General features: G+C 44.3%; 1 protein-coding gene across 2 annotated transcripts; it reads left to right on the forward strand.

The window, feature by feature from the left end:
* Positions 1-1,140: 1,140 nt before the first annotated feature.
* On the forward strand, positions 1,141-7,388 carry LOC112893198 (probable ubiquitin-conjugating enzyme E2 23). 2 transcript variants are annotated; one of them, XM_025960397.1, is made up of 9 exons: positions 1,141-1,313; positions 2,296-2,373; positions 2,503-4,516; positions 4,735-4,869; positions 4,980-5,396; positions 5,737-5,806; positions 5,893-6,032; positions 6,158-6,469; positions 6,740-7,388. In XM_025960397.1, the coding sequence occupies exons 3-9, from the start codon at positions 2,555-2,557 to the stop codon at positions 7,007-7,009; spliced, it is 3,306 nt and encodes a 1,101-aa protein (XP_025816182.1). In that variant the 5' UTR covers positions 1,141-1,313; positions 2,296-2,373; positions 2,503-2,554; the 3' UTR covers positions 7,010-7,388. The 2 variants fall into 2 exon arrangements, with proteins under 2 accessions (XP_025816182.1, XP_025816181.1); XM_025960396.1 differs by lacking the exon at positions 2,296-2,373.
* The last annotated feature ends 5,172 nt before the right edge of the window (positions 7,389-12,560 follow it).

The raw sequence follows: 12,560 nt of genomic DNA on the forward strand, positions 1-12,560 counted from the left end.
GCAAAGGAAAGAACATCAGCTGTTCTTTCAAGAGGCTTGTTGGACTGGAAGTTATGCCGGCTTCTTTCCCTCAAAAACACCCTTCCATCCGTGCCCTTCGATGTTGCGCCAGTACTGGCCCTTCCTTCCAGAATCTATTGTCGATGTGTATTGCATAATCTGAGTTCACCTTAGTTGCACAAAGATGTGAACCTCCTATGTTGACATGACTGTATTGTCACAACTCACCACTCTTCAATCCAACGAGCTAATCTGAGCTTGTTTCTAGGGCACTACAATTGCAAATTGTAGACCGTTTAGTTTTGTTCTAGGTAAGCTTTATTAAATTTATAAAAAAGTTCACCGACATCTACAAGATCAAATTGGTGTAATTAAACCCATCATGAAATATGTATAGGTTACTACATCTATTTGGTATTGTTGATGTTAAAATATCTTTTATAAATTTAGTTAAAGTTAAAGACGTTTGATTTATGATAAAACTAAGACGATTAAGACGATCTACATTTCGGAGCAGTGGGAGCATTTAGCGGAGGAGTTGAGTGATTGTTTCAGTTGCATTATACTAGGCAAATATGACCATGCATTGTTATGGATAAAGTTGGTATAAGTATGTATAATTGCTCGTATATGAATTTGTAGGGTTCTACGTGATCGAGTCGTGGACGGAGGGCTGGTCCGACTCGCATACGAAATGGACTAAGGTCCACCTGTCAATGATATAAGGCAGACCAACCAAAAATTTAGATGGAAACCTTACTTGCTTTAGAAATAGATATAGATATAGACTAGCTACTAAAATATTATTTGCTCATTTTTCTTCACCACATTGTAGTGTGAATTCATGCCTTTTAAGGTCAAACAAACGCATTAGAATCATCGTGTACGATGCATCTGGATGTAAAATATACTCAATGCACACGAGTATGAAGCTAATTACGATTTGAGCACAGTCGATTGGTACCGGACCGTTGGCTCCCAAAAATAAACCGTCATGGTGCGAACCGGAACCAGCCAATCCGACCGGCGAGCGAACCGTTTCGTGGATCTTGGTACTCGGCCCGGACTACAGTCTCCAGACCTTTCTCCGCCCGTTTTCCTCTCCTCCCGTTTCGTGTTTTGTGCAGCTGTGCTTTCCTTTTTTTTATAATTGTTATACGGTTTCTTTTCTTTTCGTCTTTGCGCAGCTCGCCTCGCCTCCGCTTCCACCTCCTCTCTCGCCCGCCCCGTCTCATCTCCTCTCACCTAGGGCACGCGCGCCGACTCGCCGCCGCCGCAGCCGCCGTCAATCCCCGCCGCTCCGATCGCCCGAGGTCAGTCCAATCCCCTCCCCAGCTGCCTCCCCCCTCGCCCCCTCCTTATCGATCGCTTCCGGCTTGCCGGGGTTTCCCGGGGCTCCCGCCGCCCCTGATCTTCGCATGCCGGTTCGCGGGTGGGCAATCCTATACTCGTCGCGGAGCACATGTGCCGGCCGATGAGGTTTATACCCGCGTCCCGATTCGGTTCCGGCGAGTGCGGCGGTCGCCGGAGCTGGATGGATGGCCAGTGGGACTGTCGCCGCCGGCGCAGATTGGTTGCGTCACGACGGGTGGGCGGCTGGTCCCTGTGGGCTGGATTGGGGTTTCGTCGGGAACTAGATGGGCGGTTGCTTGTTTGTCCTCTTGATTCCAGCATATTCGTTGCGTGCAAAGTTCCCTAATACTTGGATTATAATTCGGCAAGGCCAATGGCGTGCCGCGTTTATGGATCGTTCTTTTGATTAGGATTGTCAAATAGAATAAGCACGAAATATATGAACCTCTGAGCTCTTCCAGTATGGGCACCTTGCTTGTAGGGGTCCTCCTTTTTGTTAGGTCGCTAGTCTCAGTTCGTGCTTTTAATGCATATTGTTGAATTATAAGCAATATTTATGGTTCCAAAGTCTTCAACTTACTTCTATCTGGTTCTTGGTGAAATACGCCATCCTTCCTCTCTATACAACTCTGCATCAGCAATTATCCAGTTCACCAATCATAGTTATAACACTGGCTATTTACATGTCTAACACTGTAATTTGAGCTTCAGTTTCTGAATCAAGAATATCCTATCCCTTTCTAATTCCCTAGCTGTAAATGTTATTTATCTTCATGAATTAAGTTATTCACATGTTTGAAGTTCAAAAGTTCTTTGATGATTAGGAATTAGGATAATTTAAAACCAATAAAGTAACATATACTACTTGCCACTGAATTATTCACTTAACTCCACTCTGTCTATATACATTGATTTAATGGATTCATGTATTATGGGAGTCAGGTCCTTGCGTATTACATCCATTCCACTGGTGATACTGTTCCTTGTGCCGAGGAAAAGTACATTTTTTTAGGAAACTAGGTAGTGTTGATCCGCATGCTTTTGTATAATTTAATGGCAGCCAATCATCGATGGGCATGTGGTTGCATATGTTATGATTTTTAATCTATTTTTCCTGTTCTTAACTGAATCATGTTTTATGTGTTTCAGTTGAATAGGCTGCTCGGTTGTTGGGAATCTACTTTTACAGTTGGCTCCAAGCATGGAAAACCTACCAAATGGCTCAGCAAATACTGCTGAGCATAACCAGGAAAACGAGAAGTCCATGGATGCTAGTGAGCCTGGAGTTCCAGATGTTTTTGTTTACAGAGAAGATGTTGTCAGCTTGAAGTCCAAGGAGGATGCCCGTGGATTAGTGTTGGAGGTCGCTGGGGAATATGATTCTGAAGGTAGCATCACTGATGATGATGATACAGATACTGAGGAGCATGAACACAAGGCTGCTCGTGGGGCTGAAAACGGTGGTGCCGATGGTGATAATGCCAGTAACGGAGCTGAAGTCGACAGCCAGTGTTCTTTGCCTGATAACAAAGTTCGCGTGTTATGGATAGATGGTAGTGAAAAGACAGAAGATATTGACGATGTAGTTGTAGTTGACAGAAGTTTCCTTCATGGAGATCTAGTTGCTTCTGCTTCGGACCCAACTGGTCAGATGGGGCTTGTTGTGGATGTCAATCTTGTGGTTGATTTACAAGTTCCTAATGGAGATCTGATAAAGGGTGTATCCTCTAAGGATTTGAGACGAATCAGGGAATTCAATGTGGGTGATTATGTTGTCTCTGGTCCATGGCTTGGTCGAGTTGATGAAGTGCTAGATAATGTTAATGTGTTGTTTGATGATGGCTCTGTCTGTAAGGTGAACAAGGCAGATCCTATGCGCCTAAAGCCAGTGTCAAGCCCAATTCACCCGGATACAGCTTGCCCCTTCTATCCAGGACAGCGTGTGAAGGCAGTGTCATCATCTGTTTTCAAAACATCAAGGTGGCTTAATGGATTGTGGAAAGCAAGTCGTCTTGAAGGTACTGTTACAAAAGTGGAGAGTGTTGCTGTTATAGTCTACTGGATTGCATCTGCACACTTTGCAGAACAGCAATCTGTTCCTCCGGAGGAGCAGAACCCAAAGGACCTGACTCTTTTGTCTTGTTTCTCATATGCAAACTGGCAATTAACTGACTGGTGCCTTCCCTACCGATACACTTCATGTGCTGATGATGCTGTAGCTGAAAACTCAGAGACAAAAGAGTTAAACTCGGATGAGCATACAGGAAACAAGAGTACATGCTCAGAAATCTCAGCTCTACTGTCTGATATTCCTGAATCTCAAGCTGATTGTAAGACTGAACAAGATGCAAATTGTAGGCAGACAGATGTTGATTCTTCTGCTGATGGATTGAGCATGTCAGATGGGGATAATTCTTGTGTAGCCAAAGAATCTGAATCAGGAACTAGCGTATCAGCCATCCCAAAGGAGAGCTCACAGGACTATAGAAAAAAGTTTAGGAAAGTGTTTTTAAAAAAAGACAAAAGAACAAAAAGAAGAGATGAGAGCTTCAAGCGAGCTCTACTCATAGCAAATACATATACCAAAGTCGATGTAATCTGGCAGGATGGGACAAAGGAATGTGGAGTAACCTCAACATCATTGATTCCTATCCACAGTCCAAATGACCATGAGTTCTTCCCAGAGCAGTATGTCGTCGACAAGGTCACACATGATGTTGATGATTCGGCTGAACCAAAGCGTGTGGGTCTTGTTAGAAGTGTTAATTCCAAGGATCGAACTGCATCCGTATCATGGTTTAAACCCACGCTACACCCAGAGGAGCCGAAGGAGATCGAGTCTCATGAAATTGTGAGTGCATATGAACTGGATATCCATCCAGATTATGATTATTGCTATGGAGATGTTGTCGTCCGCTTGCCATCTGTATCACCTCTGATTGAATCAACCAATAGTGAGGACAAAATGGAACTGGATAAGAAGTTAGATTCATCAGAAGGATTGGCTGCTTCAAATGTGGCACCCCCTGATGCTAGTGCAGATGAACAAGTTTCACAGAAGGAACCCTGTTCTCAATTTACAAGCCTTTCATGGGCTGGAAATATAGTTGGCTTTCAAGATGGTGAGATTGAAGTCATTTGGGGTGATGGATCAACTTCAAAGGTATTTCACAGCTCTCAAGTGCACGAAACCCTCATTTATGTGAACTATAGCATTAGGAGTTTCTTGCTTGGATCAACTGCTGCTGGATGCTTGTCAACATCTTTTTGCTTGGTCAATCTGGAGCTGGAGGCTTGCAACCATTTCCTTATACCACCTCACCTTAGCCTCACCTAACTATTCATGCACTATCTAACCTTGATGATCTCCTGTTATTTCAGGTTGGACCTCATGAAATATATGTTGTTGGTCGTGATGATGATGGTGGCTCACTAGATGATGGAACTGCCTCTGACGGTGCTAGCTGGGAGACTGTTGATGACAATGAAATGGATCTACTTGATGATTCTGCGAAGGTATTTTCTACTGCTGAGTGTCATTATTATTTATTATTCTGATTGGTTATCTTGGAAGCACCTTTTAGTTTCCTTTTATTCTATTTAATGATTCATGTACCCTCTTTCAGGATGATTCACAAAATGTACCCGAGAATAGTATGGAAAGGGAAAATGGTTCATTCAGTTCCCAGGATGGTAGTTCTGTTGCAACGGGTCCCCTATCTGTTGCTTTTGGCTTTATGACCCGATTGGCGAGCGATCTTTTTTCTCGAGGTAGAAGGCATTTAGACGGATCAAACTCAGATGTTATGGATGAAGTTGAGTCTCATCAATCTAATGAGGTTTTAGAAACTGGTGATGACATTGATAAGGAGAATCACGTCGAAATGGCCGAGCATACCACAGATACAGCAAATGATTCTTCTGCTGACAAGACTGTAGATGTGATTATGGCAGAGAGTCCTACAGATTTGGAATGCTTCAAACAACACTTTGATGTTCTGCAATGTCCTCCAGACCATCACTACCTTGAAAGCACAGCACAGGTGAATTCTTTTACACTTGTTTTTCTGATTGTGAAGGCAATTATTCTATCTTTTTCATTGTTAAATCCTTGGTCATAAATAGATGCCCTTTTATGTTGCATGCAGCCAAAGTAAATAAATTTTGACCGTTGGTATGTCTTTGTATATCAAAAATTAAAATTTGAAAATGATAAGTAGACTTGTCTTGAAGATCAGTACTTTTGCGATATCTTTTAAACATATTAGAACAAGGAATAGTGGCCAAATTTTTGGCAGCTTTTATTGGTATTTCACTGCTATATTCAAATATATTTCTGTATGAGGTTTATTGCTTACATATAGTTAAACAATGTTCTGACAGGGTACGGGTGGAAGAAAATGGGTCAAAAAAGTACAGCAGGAATGGGGCATACTTGAGAAGAACCTACCAGGTCTGTTGTTACTCAATACAAACGCTAAAAATGGCTAAGGACAATAATTTAATGGTTTGCTGATGTTCCTTTCACTGCAATTGCAGACTATATTTATGTCAGGGTATTTGAAGATCGCATGGATCTCATAAGAGCCGTGATTATTGGAGCAAGTGGAACACCCTACCAAGATGGCCTGTTCTTCTTTGATTTCCACCTTCCACCTGAGTACCCTCAAGTTCCTCCGGTAATTGCAATAATTATGTCATCCTGTTATGCTTTGTCTTGGTTTACATGTAAAAGCTGTAAATGAACCCATTTATCTGATTTTGCTGACATTGCTGCATTTTTCATCTGTTGTCAATTGTGCAGTCAGCATACTATCATTCTGGTGGTTTGCGTGTAAACCCAAACCTGTACGTGGACGGGAAGGTTTGCTTAAGCCTCTTAAATACTTGGACAGGCAGAGGGAACGAAGTATGGGATCCATCATCATCAAGTATTCTCCAAGTACTAGTTTCACTTCAGGGATTGGTTCTCAATGAAAAGCCCTATTTTAATGAGGCTGGGTATGAGAAACAAGTTGGTACTGTTGAAGGGGAGAAGAATGCAGTGCCCTATAATGAGAACACGTACCTGCTGAGCTTGAAATCCATGCTATATATCATGAGACGACCTCCTATGGTGATGCAACTTCCCCTCTTGAGAATTATACTGCATCTGTGCTATTACTTAGTTATAATCTAGTTTGCCTGTGCATTCCTTTTCTAGCAATTACTAAGTTTGTATTGTGTAATTCTCTCACGAAGTCTTAAGCATGTAATCAAATCATGAAAATTGCCATGTTGCATATACTGGTCATTTTCTCGTTGCATTATACCATAAAAAATTAAAGGAGCAACACCTACTTGATACTTATATATGTTCTGATTATTTAAAGCATGATCACTGCAGCATTTTGAAGATTTTGTGAAGAGCCATTTCCGGAAGCGTGGCCACTACATCCTTAAAGCTTGCGAGGCCTATTTGCAAGGGAATGTGGTTGGCACGCTCACTGACGATGCCTGCACCACCGACAGAAGCAAGGAGCACTCTAGCTCTGTTGGCTTCAAGCTTGCATTAGCAAAGATTTTACCACGGTTGATCACAGCCCTGAAGGAAACTGGAGCCGACTGCAACCAATACGAGCACCTTGGGAAAACAGAAACTGTTCGAGAAAGCTGATCTCACGCATAGTGGCTTCTACTTGGATCCTTTTTTTTTTTTTTGGGTTTCAGAAAAGATGGTGTCTCCACCACCCACCGGGGCTGTTTCCGTATAAATGTACATTCAACATTTGTTGTTTCAATTTGGACATTTGGAAAATGTGGCTCCAAATGAGTTATTCGGAACGTGAAACTGAGCTACCCTGTACAGTTGATGTTTTTGTTAAGCTTGCAGGGTTCATTTAAAGATCAGGGTAGCGGGTAGCCTATGATGGAACCAGGAGTAGACTCTCCTGGATAGAGGTTTTTGGTTTTGGTTTCTCGAATTCACACCTGTGCCAGAAATTTGTCTGGCAATTCCTTGTGACCTTATACAAATGCTGGTTTTTTTTTTGGAAGTAACCTGTAGGATTTGTTATCCCTTGCTGCCTAAATGCGCAGTGAGATGAATGTAAGGCCAGACTCGGTGGTCGGTGCGGTGGCACAACCGCGGTGGGGAACGTTCGCGCGCCTCTTTTTTCCTTTTCTACTTTTTTCCCGCCCGCCAGCCTTCTCTCCGACCGCCGGCCTCCACCCCGCCCCGCTGGCCCGCTCCTCCCCGCCTACTCCCTCTGTCCCCAGTCCTAGTTAACCATCGTCGATGATTTTGATGCTGCAAGTTTGACTCGATCGGTAGAAAATACGTGCAATAGTTGTATCTCCAAATAAATTTATTAAAAAGCTAGATTCAAATATCTATCTAATGATATTAATTGTGTACCATAAATGTAATGTTTTATATTAGTCAAAGTTGTTTCTCGAGAAGCGAAAATGACACATATTTAGGGATGGAGGGAGTACGTCGTATATGCGTTCCTCCACGCCGCTGATTTCGTTCTTTTTGCCGGATCTGCCGTGTCCTGTAAGCTATGCTGTGTGCAAGGTATGGTGGCAGCAACGCATCAGAGTAAGCTGTAATCCTGCAACGTGATTGCATTCGGGAACAGAGAGTTCAGACCGCCCAGCCCAGGCGTGGAAGAACTCCAGAACGACGGCGTGGCGCATCCGCCAGCAGACCGCATCGAGCGCCATGGTGACCTCGGCCGCAGCGTGGCGCGCGAGCTGCTCGGCCTGCGACGCCCACGCCCTCCTGGGCGGTTACAGGCCCAAAAAAAGTCACCACGACGTCTTCCGAACAAGCAGCGGAAACAGCAGAAGCCACCAGCGAACCACACGCAACAACAACCAGCAGGAACGCTACCAGGAGCGCAAAAAACACAAGACCAACTGCCTAGTGAAGCGACTAGTCAAAACTCAAAAGCAAGCAACGAGGCTAGCTAATGGAGCAGGACCACTCCAGCATCCTTCCTGCGGGTGGAAGAGAAGGGCCGCCTCTTTCAGCGCTTCAGCGGGTCGGCTCTTCTATACAGGGATAGTATACATGTAGTACTATATTTCTAGCACAATCCAGTTCTAAAAGAGAGCAAAAATCACATGACCGGTCCTCTCGCCAAGGTCGATCGACCTCCAGCATGTACACAAATCTGACCGATATGTATGTACTACGCCTTAACCGGGGAGCGCCACGATCACTGCAGGTTCACACGCACGCGTGCGTATAAACGACGCCGGAGGGCGGGCGTGATCGCAGGGCACCCATCGTGCAAGTGCTCCACCATGCGATTGTCGGGGGCGCTGTGGAACGCGAGGGGTTGGCGGCAGACGAGGCAGCGGTAGTTGTGGCCGCGGATCAGCTCTCCACCCTATCGCCACTGCCCAGAAGCTCCAGCACGTGCTGACGGCGCGGCAGCACGAAGAGCTCCGGGTGAGCACGGAGCATCATCCCCATCCGGGTAGGCGACAGCAGCCTCCGCCTCCTCGCGGTGGAAGGTGAGACCCCTCTGCAAGTAATCTGCAACTTCGAGCCAACGGCCTTCAGCAACCAGAAACTCCAGGACAGCTGTGGCTTGTTCAGGTTCCCCATATATACGCACAAGCATCCTGATTAACACATCATGGTGAATGATCGTCAGGTAAGCACGCAGTAATACAGTGGTACCGAACTCAACTGCACTAGTATATATATCAGCTAGACTAAGTTACTCATCATTCTACTTCCGTGCCTATCATGTAAGGCCAGTAACCTGCCGCATACATTTAGAAGATTCTATAAGAATTTGAAAATGACAAGAGAGAGGAGTTGTCGTGCTTCATGGCAAGACAAGAATTCTCTAGAATTAGATATTTTGCATAGTTAGATAAGGATAAGAAAAATTCTCATATTAGATATTTTGTAGAGTAGAAGAGTGTGGAAGTTGCCACATGGCAACATCACAACACCCATGAGCACCTATAAATAGAGGTTTCATGTAGGAAGTGGCATGGTAGCCATTATGTCATGGTAAGCTAGCCACGTAAAGAGTGCAAGAGACTTATGTTATACTGTTATAGTGAACAAAGAGTTGAGTTCTCTTATATAGAGTTGGTCTCCTGTGTTGATGTCTAGATGAAGGTCTTCTCGGTGTAGTGTGTGTATAGCGTCCGCAAAAGAAGTGGTATCATACTATTTTGGTATCATTTCTCGGAAGTCGGTGTTAGGATCAGGAGCACTTATTTCTCAACATAATTCATAATATAAAATGAAACCTATAGATGGATTGATCTCAGCGGACTAGATGGATGCACACATATCCTAGAATACTAGATGATGGTATGGACTCGATCGGTACATCTAGCTAGCTATTCGTAGTTGACAATACAATCTATCAGTCCATGTTGCGATAGATCAAAGTGGGGGCGACAGCATCGGCCGAGGAGGCATCCCTATCGTCAGCCATCGGTCGGAGCACTTGCGATGCGCCGTGAGATGGCGAGAGGTCGATGTGGCTCGCCTTTTTGCTTTTGGGGATAAAAAGTTGGAGAGGGATGAGAGAAAGAGAGAGAATGCAAAATGTTTTAATCTGTTTGTTTGATCTGCCAATAGCCCAAGACAAAGGCAATAATTGTTTACCATCTTCTCTCCCTCCCATGTTGTGCTGCGCGAAGCCTCTAATTCGAATGTGGGTAGCAACAAAAAACACCGTATACCTGTCTCTCTGGAATGTGGCCCCACTTTCTTGCCGACACTGAGCAGTCCAACCTGGCAGTCCGGTTCGGTTAAAATTTGTAAAGCACACTATTTTAAATTTAGCCCAAATTCCAGGGTGACCGGTCTAATCAGTTAACTTTTGAATCACATTGAAAATCTCTAACATGTGTTACTTATTACAAACGGCCATACAAGGAATATTAGCCTCCTAGTCCCTACATCCCACAAATAATAGGAAAAAGTCTATATTACTCCTCTCACCAATCCATATAATTTTTAAATTTCTCAAACAAATAATTAATATAAAAGCCAAATAACTTATATGCCCTCTAATTAAGTACGATTAATTGTCGTAATAGCACGAGTAAACTCATGGGCGGAGCTGTTTATCTTATTAGGGTCATAATAGCACCAGCTGAAGAGGGGAGGATTAGGTTAAACTGCAGAATTCGAGAACTTGCCTAGATAAGCATTTTATTAAGAAGGTTGAACTACAGAACTTCGTTAAGTGGACGAGTTCAGTGAGAGTCGAGTATCATCGGAGTTGATCGGCACCCCTGCTCCCATTCATTCCAGACGGGTGCACGTACGAACAGTTCTCACACAATGACACAAGCAAAGCAACATCGTGCCACACGCTTTGATGTAGCAGCTACGCGCGCGAGACACACACACAATGCTTCCATTAGTTAGTTAATTACATAGCTCATCACCAGCTTGTTAACAATAACCAAGGCATCTTCTGATTAAATGAAACAGTAGTACGTATCTTTTTGCTTGAGGGAGGAGCGATCGAGAGGTGACCGGTTCAACTAGCTAATGGCACGAGAATCTTGATTACTTGGAATCATCATCTTTTTTTTTCATTTCTTTTTCCCCAGTCTCAGTCTCAAGCAAAGCCGCTGCTACGCGATGAGTCTACGCGTCGCAGGTGACGTGCATGCAAGTACACACCAGCAGCTGAGGTTGCCGTGCTACAGTCCCCTTGAATTGCTTAGCCAGCCACGCGATCCATGTAGGAAAATACGTTGCGGGGGCCACTGCAATCGCACGACGGCTCCTGAGACCGGCCCACTTGCTTGGTTGTGCCTCTCGCATCGTCGTACGCATGGTTCGTTGCCCCTGCTATTTACATGGGCGGCCCGTACCTGAGCTTTCTGCAGGTCAGCCAGACGAGCTTACTCGGGCTTCTTCTTCTACCTCTACGGCTTTGCGAACAAGCATACCCCATCATCAACATCTGATCACCGGTTTGTTCCTACTCATCTAGCTAGTTGCCATTTAGTTGCAGTTTTAACTTCGTTTCCTCGCATAGATACGATACGATACATGGCGGGTGTCTTCTATATGATCATGCCATGGTGCATTGTCCAATAATTGAAAAGCTAGCTAGCCAGCCAGTGTCTGATTGATGAGATCGATGGTGCATAGGTAGTGCGCCCGAATAGACTGTTGTTGCATTGGTTCTTTCAAATAATCTGTTTGCTTTCGAGAGCAAATGAGGGTGCTGTTCCAATCATCAAACTATGATGGCCTTTTAATAGTTTGGTTGTTACGCTCCACACCATTGATTGATCACTCGCGCTAGCTAGTGCGAGCTCCAGTTCGTTACCTGACTAAGTTAAGGGCTTAAGGGAGGTGCTATATATCCTCCGATTGGCGTCTGCTCAGCCAATGCGACGTGGGCCGTCCGATCGCCATCGCGTGGCCTCCAGCTCCTCCGTCTCCAGTGCATTTTCTGCAGAGTTCAATTCGAGGATCAACGAAGTGGGACGATGCGCTGTTGCCAGACGAACAAGCAAGGAAATTAATCATCCGTTGACTCTGGTGCACGTACGTACGTACGTGATCGTACTATAGTTTATATATATTCAGACAGCTTCCTAAACAGTTGCGCCTGATAACGCTAAGAATTTCAGTCACTGTGGTGTGATGAATAGGTACGGCGTGAGTGCGAGGACGTTTTCTTCTCCAGTAAGTTTCCTCAAATCTCCTATGCTTGCGAAACAGTCAACGATATTGTGTTGTGATATGCGTAGAGATATGCAAGTCTTAATTATTATTGTGGGTCGTTGGGTCAGAGAAAAACTTGATAAGATGGACTGAAATGGCATTCCGCAATAATGGTTTAGGAGGGAAAATTATCTAGAATGATAATACTATCGTAATTATTCAGCTGACGCAGAAAACATCATTGGATACACATTTGCATGCATCGCGCAAGATTAGTATCTTGGCCACGAAGATATATAGGTCGGTCCAGTTTTTTTTCTCTCTCCCCAAGTAGCTAGGAGTACCAAACTTCTTCTTGCTCATGTAAGCCACCTGCCATCTGTGTATTCATCGATCGCACTGGTAAAAATTAAGATTTGATGCGATGTGTGGTGTGGATGTCTCCTGTGCTTTCAACTAGTTTCCCTAAGACGAGGGAGTGTGCTGTCAGCCTGTCACCAAAGTTTAAATTCTTGAGGTTGTTTTTGGTGTATCGACACCAAACCTTGTG

Source organism: Panicum hallii, chromosome 5 (assembly GCF_002211085.1).
Source record: "Panicum hallii strain FIL2 chromosome 5, PHallii_v3.1, whole genome shotgun sequence".
Classification (NCBI taxonomy): Eukaryota; Viridiplantae; Streptophyta; class Magnoliopsida; order Poales; family Poaceae; genus Panicum; species Panicum hallii.

Coding starts and splice junctions, on each gene's coding strand:
- LOC112893198 (XM_025960397.1), top strand. CDS start 2,555: ATGGAAAACCTACCAAATGGCTCAGCAAATACTGCTGAGCATAACCAG. Junction 5,397..5,736: donor ACCTTGAAAGCACAGCACAG/GTGAATTCTTTT, acceptor ATGTTCTGACAG/GGTACGGGTGGAAGAAAATG. Junction 6,470..6,739: donor TCATGAGACGACCTCCTATG/GTGATGCAACTT, acceptor TGATCACTGCAG/CATTTTGAAGATTTTGTGAA.